This window comes from Bacidia gigantensis (genome assembly GCF_019456465.1).
Source record: "Bacidia gigantensis strain McMullin 20006 chromosome Unknown contig_180, whole genome shotgun sequence".
Classification (NCBI taxonomy): Eukaryota; Fungi; Ascomycota; class Lecanoromycetes; order Lecanorales; family Ramalinaceae; genus Bacidia; species Bacidia gigantensis.
In genome coordinates this window covers 2,503,564-2,520,207 of record NW_025408596.1, presented here as the reverse complement: position 1 = coordinate 2,520,207, position 16,644 = coordinate 2,503,564, and the positions used below count along the sequence as shown (strand labels likewise).

Here is a 16,644-nt window from a genome sequence, read left to right as displayed (position 1 = left end):
CTTTCCGCGGCCACACTCGCGGCTCCCAGACAGTCTAAGAATGCAGCAAGCCATTAGACATGACAAAAGCAGTTTGAGGGACAGAAGTAGATGGGTTTAAATGGCCTCGCTCAACTCTAGCCAACCAGAAGTACGCGGATTCTTAAAGGATCTGGCCCTCATTTTATGCAGCAGACTTGACTGCTTTTGAACTAAAGTCTGCAAGCCTTTCGACCTAGCGCTTTCTAAGGAATCGGGCCAATTATTTTCTTAAAACTTTGGTTTCTGGCTCGGTCGTCTTCTCCTGGACCAAGGTTCGCCGCTATGTTGGGGAGGTAGATCGCCATTGCTGTGACTCAAGCCAGAACTTAGGAGAAAGCCAGCAGACAAAGTTCGCATTCATAGGACCCAACTCTCCTGAGCTCTTCCGGCCATTTGCTATGAGCTATAGGACCTTATCTATATATCTGGCTTTCATACAGCAGATATCCTTAGTAATATCGAGTGGCTATGACTCCCTGCCAGTGGTGACAGCTAGGCCTTCTTATATCTGGAGACGATGTAGTGTGACTTGACGACTTCATAGATAGAAATCGGGATGAAGTACGGCCAGGTCTGCTGTCTTAGCTGGCAAGGTAGATATGGAACCCTGCTTTGAATTATGCCTATATTATACTTTTGTGTCTAGATGATGTTTTGCCTTCCATTTAGCGGAGAAAAAGCCTAAACTTTTCTCCGTCGAGGAAGATGACACGGTGCCACTCCGCTCTATGGGACTTAGAGGCAGCGGCTTATCGCGATATGTGTGAGATGATGTCCGGCCTGGACTAGGAGGTGCTAGGGTGGTCCATGAACGTTGCGGGACCAGTGTCGTTGTCGACGGACGATGACTGTGCTGAGGTGAGGTAACTGTAGAAGCATTCGAAGATGCATGAGATAGGAGATGATACAGTCGAGAGTTCTTGCCCTTGGCCTTCGCCGCCTCGATGGCTGTGCGGCCTTCACGGTTACGAAGTGATAAGTCTGGTGGGGGTCTATGGTTGAGCAATTGTGTAATGAGATCGATGGCATCATTGTATACAGCTGTGTGCAGTGGCGTTCGCCAGTCGTTGTCCTGTACATTGACATTGGCCCTTCTATTGAGTAGCCACGTTACTAATTTCTTAGATTTGCGTTCGACTGCGCAATGAAGCGGCGTGGTGCCAAATCCATCTGCGAAGTGAATCAATTCCGCGTCGTAGTCGTACAATCGTTGAGCCAGGGAGGTGGAGTCTTTGTCCATTGCAACGTGGAGAGCTGTCCTTCCACGCACGTCAGGTATACGAGTGTCAGGTCTTGCATTGAGAAGAAATTTTACGGCCCCTTCATTCTTACACCTAACAGCCCACATGATTGGAGTCATTTGCAAGTCTTTGTCACCATCTGGAATGTTGATGGAAGCTCCGTCATCCACAAGCCGACGTAGCATTTCAATCCCACTTGGGTCGCTGGATTGAATAAGAGTAATGATCGGCGTCATTTTGGTTTTCATGTGAAGTCGGTCTTTATAATCTCGAGGGCCAATTCCGAACCCCTGATGGAGTAGCCAATGCATCTCAGGGGATAGCTCAAGCTGTCTTTCAACCGAACTGCCAGAGACGTTTCTTACAGGCTCTTGTTGACGCCGAGCTTCTGGTGATGGGCTAGAGACTAGATAGTCGCTGTAACTAGCTCTCAACGCGAAGGCCATCGACGCAGAATCGGTATCATTCTGCTTCTCATAGAAGTCAATCAGAAATGCGGCAGATTCTTGTATCAGTGCTGCGGGCGGACCAGGCAGATTCTCCCGTTGATCGAGCGCAATACCGGCATGTAGTTCAGCATACTTCCAGTCTTTCTTACCGTCATAAACGACAGCTAGCATTTGATGCAGCGCACTAGTTACCTCCATATTATCAGTTGCTATGTCTGCCAACAATCGCTTAAGTATATTCGCGGCCTCCTCATAGCTCCCAAGTGTGTCATCTTGCATGTAGAGCTGGGCTAGTTTCTTTACATATGGGACCTTCTCCTCAAATTTGACATTGTGACTTGCTTCTAGCTCCTCGAGTAGATTGATTGATTTGATTTGATTCTCGCGCGCGTCATCAAATGCTCCAGCTGCTGCCTGCCTAGTAACTTCTTTCTGAAAGAGATCTACCCTTTTACGTATGAAATTAGGATTGCGCGAAAAGCTGACAGATATATCTGCCTTGACTTCTTGAATTGGCGGCAAAGAACTACGAATGCTCTGAGGTGGAGTCCTCAAATCGCTTGCCCCGCCAGGAATTGCTTCTGTTGCCACTTCAGCTCTCCACTGGGCAATTGTGCCCGGCTGAGAGCCAGTATCAGACCCATAGGCAGTCTGAGCTTTAATCTTCATCTGTTCCTCAAATTGACGACCTGAGTCGAGCATGTGCCTGGCATACTTAGCGAGATACTGCTCGTGCCTGAGTCTAAAATCTTCAGGCCCTCTCGAGGTTTCAATCAACGTCCTGTCTTCGCTGTCATCATCGTCGCCGGAGATGTGCTTCTCGATCGTGGCTAATTTAAACTGCACGGCTCGTAGGATTGGTTCTAGCTTTTGGATTTCCTTCTCCGTCCGCGCCTGTGACTCTTCAATGTGGTCTTGCGTACCTGAGATGTGGAAAGTCTTCACGCTGCGACATCATCATATGAGCTTCATGCATAGCATTGCACCAGGTAATTGGACTTACATAGCTATCCTCTGGAGCTGTAGCGTAAGGATCTGGGCAACCATCTGCATGTGGGCGCGTGAAGCCACGAATGCGTCCTTCTTCACGACCAGCCGAAGTCGCTGCAACAGTGACACATGAGGGTCGTACTCATTGGGCTCGGGGAATTGGTGTTTGGCCCGAATCAGATAGTCGCTGCAATTTTCCAACAGCTTCTTAATCGGTAAAAGCTGCTCTTGGGCCTTCTCGGACTTCTCTTCATCGTCAAGTAGGATGCCTTCTATTTGGCTGAGAAGTTCCTTAAATTGGAACAGCTCTTGGCGAAAGTCGGTCAAAATTTGGGGTGCATCCTTCGCCTCGTGCACAAGGCGAAAGATGGTGAGGGCAAGCTGAGCAGCAGAGGAGCTCACGGCGACGATCGTACCGAGTATTGAAGCTGAATCGGCCATGTCGGTGGTACATCATGGGACAGCCAGATCGGGAGATGTTCGTGAAGCACGAGGTGCGCGATAAAGTGACACGGGAAGAGCTGATAATAACTAAATGGGCACTTGTAGGAATAATTATTATTAGGCAGGCTGGGGCTGGGCCAGACCAACTGGTGCAACAGCAGAGCTCCTGGCTCTGGCCCTGGGGATGCTCTATCAATCATCATACGCGCTGTAGATAGCATAGCCTTACGGCTGCCCTATAATAATCAAGGACATTTGTTTTAGCCTGAAAATGTCATGCTTTTTGGCTTTCTTACAATCCTAATGAGGCAATATCAATGTCAACTGACGTGAGCTCAATGTAATCCTCAACCTCCACCTCCTGCGAACCATGCTCCCCTCTATCAATCTACCTTTTATCAAGTTAGCTGCCTCCTTAGGGGCTTCCGTGGACGAGCGTGAGATTCCTACCCTTCGCTGCTTCCAAGCTCCATGGCCAGAACTTAATCACACCAGTCAAGCTTATTGCCTCCTTTCTGTTCTCTTACCCTCTCGCGGCGGTTCTCAAACGTTTGCCGGACAACAAGCCATGGCAGAAGAATGCCTTTAGCATCGCGTACGCACAATATAATACACGCTTGAACACCTTTGACACCAGCTAGCGTCTCCTTATTCTACCTCGTCGGCCTATTTGACTTGTGGGCAGGTCTAAGGACCGTGCTCATAAGCTCAGCCGGAGCATACCTGATTGCATCCAAAGTAGCAGGCCCATGGATGCCATGGCTTGGGTTCGTCTTCTTGATGGGCCATATGTCAGTGAGCCACATATATCGGCAATTTGTCAACGACCCTAGCCTTGTCGATATCACGGGTATGTTGGTATCAATTGCTGTCTCCGAAAGCCAAGTTTGACGATCCCAAAAGGAGTCCAGATGGTCCTCATCATGAAGGTTGAAAACACTATTGCTCGTCAATATGACAAAAGCTAAAATGCTTTGTAGCTTACCGCATTCTGTTGGAATGTGCATGACGGACGTCTACCCGAAAGAGATCTTGCCGAATTCCAAAAAGAGGGGCGCTACATCAGCTTCCAGGTTTATTGGATTTTGCGGGATATGTTGTGAGTCACGAAACCATATCATCCCGGCCTATTCGCTGAGACGCTCTAGCTCTTCTTCCCGTCCCTCTTTGCAGGACCTGCATTTGACTACGTTGATTACCGTCAGTGGATAGAAGCTACCATGTTCGATGTGCCACCAGGCACAGACCCAGCTCATTATCCCAAGACGCGGAAAAAGAGGAAGATCCCTCGCAGCGGTACACCAGCCGCGATCAAAGCAGTGATCGGACTGTTTTGGATATTAGCGTTCCTCCAATTCTCGAGTTGGTACAACGCTAGTCTTGTCTTGGGTGACTCCTACATGCAACATGGCTTTCTTCGAAGAGTATGGCTTCTAGAAGCTTTAGGCCTGACAACAAGGATGAAATATTACGGCGTCTGGGCTCTCACTGAAGGAGCATGCATACTCTCGGGTATGGGATATAAAGGCATCAATCCAAAGACTGGCAAGATCGATTGGAACAGATTGCAAAATGTGAATCCTTGGGGCATCGAGACTGCACAAAACTCGCGGGCTTATCTCGAAAACTGGAACATGAATACGAACAATTGGTTGCGGTACTACATGTATCTGCGAGTGACTCCGAAAGGGAAGAAACCGGGTTTTCGAGCCAGCTTAGCAACCTTTGTGACAAGCGCTTTTTGGCATGGCTTCTATCCTGGATATTATTTGTCCTTTGTTTTGGCCGCTTTCTTGCAGACAATCGCAAAAAGTTTGTATCGACCCCCTGACCCTCATGAAACCGCTCTAAATGACATCCAGACTTTCGCCGCCACGTGCGGCCATTTTTCTTGACGACAGACGGGCAACAGCCGACAAAGTACAAGGTGTATTACGACTTGATGTCGTATATTGCTACGCAAACTGCCTTTTGCTTCACGACTGCTCCGTTTGTGCTACTTACGCTTCCCGACTCCATACTAGTTTGGGCGCGTGTGTATTTCTACACTGTGATTGGGGTCATCCTGTCGACGGCGTTCTTTGCCTCGCCCGGGAAATTGTGGCTCATCAAGAGGCTCAAAGCAAGAAATCAGAGCGCCGTACCAAAAGCTCAGAAAGAAAAGATCCATCAACAGCAATTATTAGGGCTTCCCGAAGATCCCGGTGCAGATATCGGAGAAGTAGTCGCTGAGATAAAATCAGAAGTTGAAGCTAGACAACGACGAGGAAGCAAGATAGAAATGCCAACAGCCGAAGAGATGAGGAAGATTATCGGTGAAAAGACGGGTAAAAAACTTGATTGATCCAAAAAGCTTAGACTTTCCAGCCAGCTTGGACCCAGTCTACCAGTCTGAAGTGGATACGACGATAAAACATACGTCAAACTCAGAATATAGACCTTCATTTATTCATCAAACCCTCATTCGGAATCGCTTGAACGCATCAGAAATTACCCGAAACTATCTTACATGCAATTGCACCCAGGATTCCAAGCCTATAGTCTCCTCCTGCGTCCAGTTTGAACAGATCGGGCACCTGTAATTTTGGCCAAATTGTATACCAGGGTCGCGTCCTCACCTTTCTTCACAGTAGACATCACCAAGCTCCCACCGTCTCTTTAGCCGCTCACGAAAAGCTCACAAACTTGGGATCTCTCGGTCTGCCATCCTCGCCGATGCCCTCATCCCTAAACCTTCTCTGCATATACAGCCGTCTGGCCTCGTCAAAGCCGACCTTCATCCTCTTCATGATCTTCCCCACTTCTCTCTTGCCCACTTGATCTAGACCCTGTCTCTGATCAGTGCCTTCAACATTCTGTTGGAGGTTAAAGTCGGCAGAGGTGAAGCCATTCTCGATATCGTTCTGGAATGAAGAGGGGAGGCGTGTATAAATGTAGTCAGGAATTGGAAGGTATGGGAGCCAGTGAGTACGGGTGAGGTAGAGTGCTAGAGAGTGCGAACGGTTAGTCGCAGTGTGTAAGCCGCCGGGGAGGAAGGAGTGAACTGGGCTCTACGTACCTAGGAACAGGGCGAAGAAGGCGAAGGTAAGGTAGTAGAGAAGATATCCCATGGCTATACGTGCATGGTCTGTGGGCTGCGAAGTTGTCTCAAAGGAGCGAAATGTTTGGTAGATGGATGTGGGAGGCTTGTTGTCCAATGTTGAAACCGTGGCCACCTAAGGCTGGGTGAAGGATTTGGTGCTGGCTGGTCCAACTTGCTCAGCCTGATGAGCGGCTGAAATGGGATGAGGTTGGAATTATGTAAGCTTGCACAAGATATTTCACAAAAATGTGCAGAAGTCTCGGCATCAAATTGCCGTTTAGCCCCAACTGGACACCTCGATCGAACCTATTTTCAGATCTGACTGCTCAACAACTACAATAACAATTATTATCAGTATAGCTGCATCTTAACTAGCTTATTATAAGCATTTAAATAATACCTACTTTAGGGCCTAGCCTATTATAGTTGCTTTTCGCTAGCTTAATAAGCAGAAATTATTATAGGATAGCTAGCCGGCTATTATAAAAACAGTAACTATAATAATAATAATAGCTAATAACAATAAGCCTATAAAGTTCAACCTAGCTTAATAGATTATTAATATTATATAAAAGTATTTAGAAAATAGGGCTTTAAAGAACTTATATATATATTAAAAAACTATAAAAAAGATTATTACTTTTACTAGTTAAATAGCTAATACCTACAGCGTATTTAATATACTTAATAATATTGAATTTTTATTATAGTTTTTAATTATTAAAGCTTCCTTTTAATAAAAGGCATAATATATTAAAACTATTAAATATATTAATAAACTATAAGCTATAAAAATATAAGCTATAATTGCTACTACAGCTATTATACTGCCTATTCTTTTTTTATTTATATATATAACTATTATAGCTAAATCCCCTCTAATATAAGTATAGTAGCTATAGCTTCCTTTAAAAAGTGCTACTAAAAGTAGGAAATTATAATTAATATAAAAAACTTTATAAACTAATTAGTAAGTTCTGCCTATAAAAAACTTAATTATATATATAAATAAAAGTATATTAAGTGCCTAGAAAAGAAAACTAGCATTAATATCTATATAGAAGAATATTTATTAAAAAATAAGCTAAAATATATACTTAGCTTAGCTATAGTTTAGATATTAATATTAGTCGATTTTAAGCTAGTTAAGCTGCTTTTTAGCGGCGATATATGCTTAACAATATATACTACTAAGGATAGCGAAATTATAAAGAAGAATATAAAGTAGCTAAAAGCCCTTATACCTAAGGGTAAGGCTATAATTATAGTCCCTATATATAATATAATTATTAATAGAATCTATATTAAAAGCGTAGATATAGATAACCTTATAATTATAATTAAAAAGCTATAGCGCTAGAATATAGTTATTTTAAGAGGATAATAGATCTAAAGAATCTACTAGCTCTAGAAGCTTTAAAAGCTATAGATATATATACTTTTAATACTTAAATTTATATCCCCTATAGACTATAATGCAGTAATTAATACTTATAATATATTTTAAAATAACTAAAGCTGCAGGGTATATCGATATATTAGCTAATATATAATAAACTAATATTATAAATACTATAAATATAGATATAAAGCTACTTTATATAGGAACTTAATTAAATATAATATATATTTAAAAAATTATTTTTCAAAAGATTATTTTTATTTAAAAGATATTTCTAAGTTTAAATATATATAGTATAAAAAATTATATAAGTCTTAGTCTAGTAACTATAAATAACAAAAAAAAAGATAAAATATATTAAGTAGAAAGTTATTACTATAGAAAAGTTTTAACTAAAGCTTATATTAGCTAAATTAATTAGCCTAAGGCTTTTATCTACTTTTATATTTACTTTTAGTAAGTTAGCCTTAAAAAAGGCTATAAAAAAAAAACAACTATAGCTTTTAAGCTAAAAACTAATAATTAGCTAAATATAATAAAGAAAAATAGGGCAAAAGAACTATTAACTAAATAGAAACTAATTAATAGGCTTACTATTAACTTTGCTTATAAAGAACTTAAAACTAATAAGGAAAATAAAGTTAATAATAAAAAAAAGGCTTAAATCTATTTTTTAATAGCTTAGAGCTATAGCGATTAAGCTATACTCTAAAGAAGCTTTAGCTTTTTACTAAAAAGCAGATTTATAAAAACTTAGCTATATAAAAATAAATTATACCTAATACCTATTAATACTATAGTATAATATAAGGAAAAATAAAACTAAAGTTATAGCTAAAGTACTTAGGGATAAATAAGTACTAGCCTACTATATTATTTATATATTAAAGCCTTAAAGCAATCTATTTTAAATAACTACCTATTATTTATAGAAATAAAAATATTACTTTTTTTAGCTTATAAATAAAGTTCCTAATAAAATAGGCTGAAAGCTAGCTTAAATCTATATATATATAAGCAAGAATATCGACTTTAGCTCTATATAAATTATTAACTACTCTAGTATATTCTAAATACTAATTTTAAGATTTTTAAATAAAAAAAAAAGATTATATTATTATCTATAACGTTTATTTAGCTTTATTTAATATAGCTAAAAAAATAATAACTAATAGCAATACTTTAGTACTAGTTGAAAAGAAACTATCCCTCTATAGCAATTACTAATAGCTTATTATAAAAAACTTTAATATTTAATATTTAGACTAGTTTAAAAAACTAACTATAATTAAAAGATAAACCTAATACTTCTAGGAAATTATAATAATATATAATCTCTAGCTAATTATATTGCTTAGAATAGTAATAAGATTTTTAAATAATTTTAATTTAAAAAAATCTATAATTAACCTAGCTTAAGCTACTTAAAATATAGTATAATATATCTTTTATTATAAGTCTTTAGAATAGCTTATTTTTAGATCTAATTATAACTTAATTAGAATAGTACTTAGGTATAAAACTTTAATAATAGTAGTACCTAACTATTAGAACTTTAAAAAAATAAATATAGAAAAATTTTTAAACTATTTAACTAATGCTATTTAAAACTAAAAAACCCTTAGGATATAGGCTAACCTAGATAATACTATTAAATACTTAATTAAATCTATTACCTAAGTTTTAAAAGCTTTTACTTTAAAGATTAAATAGTTTATAAAAATAAAGTTAAGCTAGAATAAAAATTGTATAAAAGCTATTAATAACTAAAAGAAAGCTAAGTATAAATATATAATTATATATAATTTTAAAAACTAAGTAATAAAAAAAATAACTAATAGCTAAAAAAAAAAAATTATTTAAAAGGCCTAAGCTAATAATTATAAATAAAAAGTTTTTAAAGCTATTAATATAAATTAACTATTCGTTTTAAATAGATAGCTAAAGATACAAGGAGCCCCCTACTTTACTTTTCTTCTATAGATTAAAAGCTAAAATAAAACTTTATAGATAAATAATATAAAGAAAGCTAAAGCTTTCTAAGTTTCTTTCTTTTTAAAGCTATTACTAACAGATTTCTCTAATATATATTATAGCCTAGAATGCTTTTTATAGCTACTTTTTTTCTAGATATTATAGAATAAAAAGTTATTAAAGCTATTAAAAAGTCTAAAGCTAATAATATTCCTAAGCTAGATATAATTATTAATTAAATTTTAAAAACAGCTCTTTTAGTAATTAATAACCTTTTTACTAATATATTTAATACAAGTCTTAGGCTATAATACTAGCTAGTAATATTAAAGGAAGCTATAGTAATAGTAATTTATAAACCTATAAAGAAAAACTATTTAGATCTAAAATTTTATAGGCTAATCTCTTTACTAAAAATATTAAGTAAAATAATAGAATATATTTTAGCTAAAAGAATCTTAGCTATAGTAGAAATTAATTACCTATTCTTAATTATTTATTATAAAGGAAAAAAAGCTACCTCCTATAAATATATTATTTATTTATTTATAAAATAAGTTTATATAGCTTAAAAAAGCAAAAATAAATCAGTAGCAAGCCTAATACTCTTAGATATATTAGGGGTATTTAATAATATTAATTATAAATAACTTTTTTAAAATATCTATAAATTTAGATTTAACCCTAACTTAATAGGCTAGTTATAAAGCTTTTTAATAAGCTAATTTAGCTAAATTAAAATTATAGAGGGGCTTATATTTTCCTTTAATATAGAGATTAAAATTCTTTAAAAATTATTATTATTATTAATTTTTTAGCTATTCTATAATTATAAAATTCTTAAGGTAGCTAAAAGTAAAAGCCTATTAATAGGATATATAGATAATATATATATACTAGTTATTAGAAAAAATACTAAAAAAACCTATTAAAAGCTAGCTAATATTTATATTAAATTCAAAATATAGATAGATAAATATAACCTAATTTATTTTTTTTAGTAACTAAAATAAATAAAAGAAAAGGAATAAAAGAAGCTAGTAAAGCTAGAACTTTAAAAAAGAATATATACTTAGGAAATTTACCTTTTTAAAAGTATTTGCTATTTAAAAGTTTAGTTTAACTTAATATTAAATAAACGATTATACCTAGAAATTGCTTTAAAAAAAACTAAAGCTTATAAAGAGGCTCTAAAAAGTTTAACTTAAATAGCATAAAAAGTTGCTTTGCTAGGAATAATAAAGCTATTCTAAGCTACTGTCTTTTTAAAGCTATTTTATAGCTACTTAATATAAGTCCTACTCTAGCGTAGATAAAGCTATAAAAGCTACTATTAAAAGATTATTTAAAGATTTAGAGCTTTCTAAAAAGAAGCTATTATAGCAGCTATAAAAGCTTTTAAGTATATTACTAGTACTATACTAAATATAGAAATAAATACTAAACCTATAGATCTATAATTAATAAAAATAATTTATTATATAGTAAATAGAATTTACTACTTATTAATCTATTAAAAGATCTTTTAACTATATAAAAAAGCTAATATTAAAAGCTAAAAAAACTAAGACAGTCCCTTATATAAGATTAAAAATATTTTTAACAGCTAAACTAAAAACGAAAATATATTAATTAAAAGAAATATTCCTTTTATAATCTACCTTTAATAGGTTTTACTAATAGTAAATATAGCTAAAAATAATAATTTAAAGATTGCAACCTATAATAAGATTTTAGAAGAAGCAAAAAAAAAATTTAAAAAGTAAATTATTTACTACTTTAATAGTAGTAATATTAATGAAAGAATTAGGGCAGTAGCAGCCTTAATTAATCCAACATACTACTAAAAGCTTATTACCTATAATACTTATTTAGGCTTAAACTTTATTAATATTGTTCCTGCAGCTAAAATAATTAAAATTATTTAATTACTAATTCTTATGCTATTGAATACTCCTAAGCGATAAATAGTACTATTTATTAATAATTAAAAAGCTTTTTAAATATTCTAAAATCCTAAAAACAAATCTAGCTAATATTATATATAAAATATAATAAGACTTTTTAATTAGCTTAAAAGTATAAGAACTATAATTAAGCTTTATTAGATACTAAGCTATAAAAAGATCTATAAAAATAAGCTAGTTAATAACTTAGCTAAAAAAGCTACTAGCTAGATAGGCAATAATAAACTACTTAAAATTACTGCTTTTTATTACCTATTAATCTATAAGCTTAGATTAGCTGCAAATTAAAAGACAAAAGATATAGTTTTAAAAATATAGAAAAATAACTAAAAGCATTTACCGATAAACTGTAATCTTTATAAACTAGTAAAAAAACCTTTTAAAAAAAACATTTTTAAGTATATAAATAAGTTATAAATTATAATATCGATTATAATCAAAGCTAAAATAGGGGCTATTAAGCTTTATAGCTATTTATATTTAAAGAAATTAGCCGACTTAGCTATATATAACTATAAATAAAGCTAAAAAACAGTTAAATACTTAATACTTAATTATCTACTATATACTAATTTAAAAAAAAAATACTAGGGCTAAAATATTTTAGCTATAAACATTAATAACTAGCTAAAAAATATTTAAAAAGCTATAATAGTTATATAATTTTTATTTTAAACTAAAACTTTTAAGTATTTAGGAAAAGCAAAGCTATAGATAAAGGTTAATTTCTATTTTAAATAGAAGGTTATAAAGCTAAATAACTTTTTAGATTAATATAAATATAGTCGGCAGCAAAAAACAAATATTTATAACCTATAATACTATATATTATAAGAAAAAAAGGAATATAGGGGCTTATTTTATATTAGTTTATTAAAAAGGTAATAGTTGTTAAAACTATTAATAGTTTTAGTAATTTAAGATTGCAGCATTTTAATTAAATTTTTAATTTTTAATACTTATTCTTTAATTTAATTATTTTAATTGTCTAAGGAGTTAGTAAGTATCTTCTATTGATATAAAGTAGCTCGTCTGCGTAGATAGCACCCGGCATAGCCCATAAGGCTGAAACGGCGTAGGATTTTAAAAAAAAATAAAAAATAAAAAAAAAGCCGTTTAGCCCGCACTCAAGGCCGTTCGCAATGCTTATCGTTTCTTTCTTTGGACAAAGCAAGAGGCAAGCAACTTCAAGCGCTGACGTGCAACAATGATTCTCCGACATCTGTGGGACTCTGAATTACTCGTCTGACCTATGACCCGCCACTCGATATCGGAGGATACTGCCTCCAAATGAGCCTTACGTCCGCTGACAACAACATTTCATCCGCTTCGTCTGCTGCTCAGCATTCTTTCCTTGAAGACAGCTGTGCAAACAATACTATGGGTTGAAGAAGTCGTCACAACCATCTTCTCTAAGTCGTCATTCTTGCCCCATCTATATCTTTGCCTACTTTCAAATCTATTGAACCATTCGAGATGCCAGGACTCTCAGACACCTTCACCTACCAGAATTTTTCCTGGAACGGTGACGATCGATGGGCGAAGACCTCCAAGTTCACGCGACAAGCTCCCACCGTTGTCTCCATCCTCTGCTTCATCAGCATGATCCTGGTAGCACTGGGCTCGACCTGGCTCGTTCAAATGCACCATGTAACCTTGTTAGCCTTCCCCAATCTTCCGCATTGTGTGTGAGCTTACAGTTGAATGTTCAGTCCCAAGATCTTCCAAACCCTCTTCATTCCCGGCTTGTCGTTTTTCAATACTCTCCCAAGCCTACACGCCCACCTGCTCATCCGTCGCAACCCCCCATGTCAGCGTTCACCCTCGGCATCTGCTTCGTCATCATGATGTTGCTCTCCCCAATTCTCATGCTTGGTTCCTGCGTCAATTCGCCTTCCGCCTCAGCCTCCCTACGACAAGCAGAATGCTATGCAGGCACACCTGGGAAGGGCGGGGATTCCGGAGTTAGTCTGTCAATATGGGCTTTAATCATTCTGTTCAGTTTTCTAAGCGCAATCGGGTATGCCATCCATGCCGTGATGGCCTGGCAGGTGCGAAAAAACCTCAAGTGGAGGAAGACAGAGGGGATCACGGAAGCGCCAGATCCAGAGGAAGAAGAGAGGAGGAAGCAGAAAAGTCATGAGCTATGGGTCAAGATGACAAGTATGGAGGGGCTATAATTATGAGCTATGATTGCATGAAGATTTCTGCTTACATGCTGCGGCATGCGCTACTTGTGCTACATAGGTGCTGATCGAGGATGCATATACCGGAGGCTATAATTGCATAACGTGCGTTGTATTAAGTAGGCATTTACATCTACCCGCATCAAAGGCGGCGCATATAAAATCAAAGTCATGGCAGCTGTCAATGATCGTCAATTATTACTGCTTTTTACGAGACTCGAAGGTCGTTCGTGAAGTTGGGTCTGTGCCCTTCGTCCAACAAATTTCTGAAGGCCATGCCTGATAAAAACGCCACAGAATGGAGGCAGGGCTTGTTATGAAAAGTAATTGGATTAGCTGAAGATTATTTCAGTTCTCATAATACATATTTAATCTAGATAGCAATACATAACACGATCCTCGGACTTAAAAGCGTCGTCATATTTGTTCATGTGTTCCAAATAGCAACGTGAAACTGACAATTCCCATACGTGACATTATCGCTCGCTCGCTAAATCGTAATGAGCCTGGCTATGTGCCAAAGAATCGTTATAAAAGATGACGACAGTGTTGTAAATTCTGTCATCGAGCATTCTCTATGATCGTAAAAATATCGTCATCGTGGAAGCATATAGAATGAAAATTCGGAGCAGAATCCTAGGTGGCCGTTACAGCAGCTATGATGATCTACCATCAATCAGCGGAATTCAATGCGTGGCATATCTATGACTTACAACAATCAATATCACAACCACCCCAGTGACGCACATGATGCGATTGATTTTCCGCCACCACCTTGCATTCTCGTATCGCGCCCAATCCGTGGGGCCTAGTTGTTTTTCAAGGTCTTGGGAGATCTGTGTATCACGGACGGCGCTCTTGCCTTTGTCCGACATGAAGACAGGCTTTGGGGGCAAAGGTAGGAAAGCAGCCAGAAACCAGGCCAGGGGAAAGATAAATCCTACAGCGAACAGAATGATTTGGTTATTGCGTTTGTTCATAACGTTCCCTTCTGCCGCTTCGTCTATGCTTGGGGCTTTGAAGATGCTTCTTCGGCGGCCCAAGGACATTCGATCGTGCCATAGGTGAGGTGACCATCGCGGAGACATGCCTTGCGGCCTGCGTGTTCCGACCACGGGCATCTCGTCTGGCCTGGTTGGGTGCATATTAAGCCCGCTTATACGGCGATCGGGCCTATGATTGTTCCCTTGTGTTCTAGTCCTTGGGCGAAAGACACTGATAGAGATATTGTCTGTTGCCGTAGAATCCCTCTGACCGGACGAAGAACTTGATGACATTGGCCGTGCATAGTAAGATCTAGCCCATGCTGGGATACTATCTCGAAAAAAGCTCGCTCGGGAGCTTGGCCGCGTCACCACAGCAGACATTCGGTTTCCAGGCACAGCAGGTTCCATATTGGTAGAGTCTCTCGAACCAGGGATGGTGTATGGGATATCCAGCCTAGAGGGCGCTTCCTCCTCCACCACTCTAATTGTCGAACCCGAAAAATCTCTTGGGCGAACAGGTGGTGGGCTTACTGACCCAGAGGTAATGGCCTCATTGTCTGAGTCTGATTCCAGCCTAAGGGTATTGATAGGAGCACTTGGTGGTCGTTCGGCACTTGGCCGAGGACTGAGTAGCTTTGACGATGCTTTGCTGGCACGTGAGGAGTCAGAAAGCCAAATTCCCTGGCTGGTCCGCTCTGCTGAAACGGAGCTTCTTCCTTCGGAAGGAACCGTTGAGAGATGAGGGTTCCAGCACTGCTGGGCCCGTTCCGCCGCTCTTGGAGGTACCTGAGGTGGTCCATGTGATGACTCGGCCCACGACCCCGAAACAGAAGGGGGTTTAATTACCGGATACTGCAGTCTTGTCTGATTTGCTTGGCTAGGCGCGGTATGATTAACAGAAGCAGTCGACACCTTGCGCTCTTTTGCGAAACCCGTTGGAGAGTCTGGAGTATCTGGGGAGCCAGTAGATTTCAGAGAGCTTTGTTCCTCTGGTATTCTCGGACTTGACCTCTGAGACGAGGGTGTTGATAGGTTTGATCGAGAAGAGCTCGGACGACCAGTGTATGGGAATGCAGAATATGAAGCACGCTTTTTCCCATCTCTGGGTTTCCTTACTACGACAGTACCAGTAGTATTTGTCGAGGATAGCGAATTATCGGAATCTTTATTGGAAGGCTGACGATCTGACGATGCAGCAGATTTATGGAGGTCCGACAGTGCCTCATCCTCTGTTACCCTCCTGATCGTCGCTGCTGGGGGATTTAGGGCTAAAGCGCTTTCACTTCTTCCTGCATTAGGAGTGGCGTAAGCGGTCGACTCCCGTTTCGATGCTGTATCAACCGTAACATCTGAAAGGTGTGACTGAGTAAAGGAGCCTGTATCACTCCCGTGCCGGCTTCCTGCTAAGTTCCACTTGCTTATTTGGTCTCCCTCTTCTAGATTGGCGGCATCTGCCAAAAATGCTGGTGCGGAGAACTGCCCATTGGGCCTCAAGATCTGCGACGGCCTCGATGGATAAGGGCTTTCCTCAAAATACTTAGCCTGTGGCTCCACGAATGATCGTGGTCTGGGCGAGCCCCTCTCGTTTGCTTGCGAGTCGCTGCGTTCGTGAAGCGCTCTACGAGGAGAGCCCCTGGATTGACGAGGCGGTGAAGGCATTGTTGGGCAGGTCTGTCATTGCTTTGACTGAGGAAGGAAGAGGCTGCCCACGGGCCTTGGTTCTTCCATGTGCTTTGATTGGCAATTGGTAGGCCTAATGTGGATTAGAGTGTCCTATCGAGCAATCCTCGCACAAGATGTGTGGACTTCTTGAGGCTAAAAAAGGTAGAGAAAATTGTAAGAAAAAGGTGCAAATACAGGACAAAGGAGCGTCGTGACTGTTCCCAATGCTTATAAAAGAGT

At 38.2% G+C, this 16,644-nt stretch overlaps 3 protein-coding genes across 3 annotated transcripts; 1 reads left to right on the top strand and 2 right to left on the bottom strand.

Annotated features, from left to right (window-relative positions):
* Nucleotides 1-649: 649 nt before the first annotated feature.
* On the bottom strand, nucleotides 650-3,142 carry KY384_003685 (uncharacterized protein; the record flags this gene model as incomplete). Its single annotated transcript, XM_044812198.1, has 2 exons — nucleotides 650-2,657; nucleotides 2,715-3,142. 2 exons carry the CDS (start codon nucleotides 3,140-3,142, stop codon nucleotides 650-652), a joined length of 2,436 nt encoding a protein of 811 aa, XP_044671331.1.
* Nucleotides 3,143-3,515: 373 nt separating this feature from the next.
* Nucleotides 3,516-5,489, top strand: KY384_003684 (uncharacterized protein; the record flags this gene model as incomplete). Its single annotated transcript, XM_044812197.1, has 6 exons — nucleotides 3,516-3,582; nucleotides 3,641-3,740; nucleotides 3,787-3,995; nucleotides 4,219-4,244; nucleotides 4,294-4,957; nucleotides 5,008-5,489. The coding sequence occupies 6 exons, from the start codon at nucleotides 3,516-3,518 to the stop codon at nucleotides 5,487-5,489; spliced, it is 1,548 nt and encodes a 515-aa protein (XP_044671330.1).
* An 8,953-nt stretch (nucleotides 5,490-14,442) lies between these two features.
* On the bottom strand, nucleotides 14,443-16,401 carry KY384_003683 (uncharacterized protein; the record flags this gene model as incomplete). Its single annotated transcript, XM_044812196.1, has 1 exon — nucleotides 14,443-16,401. The coding sequence occupies one exon, from the start codon at nucleotides 16,399-16,401 to the stop codon at nucleotides 14,443-14,445; it is 1,959 nt and encodes a 652-aa protein (XP_044671329.1).
* Nucleotides 16,402-16,644: the final 243 nt, after the last annotated feature.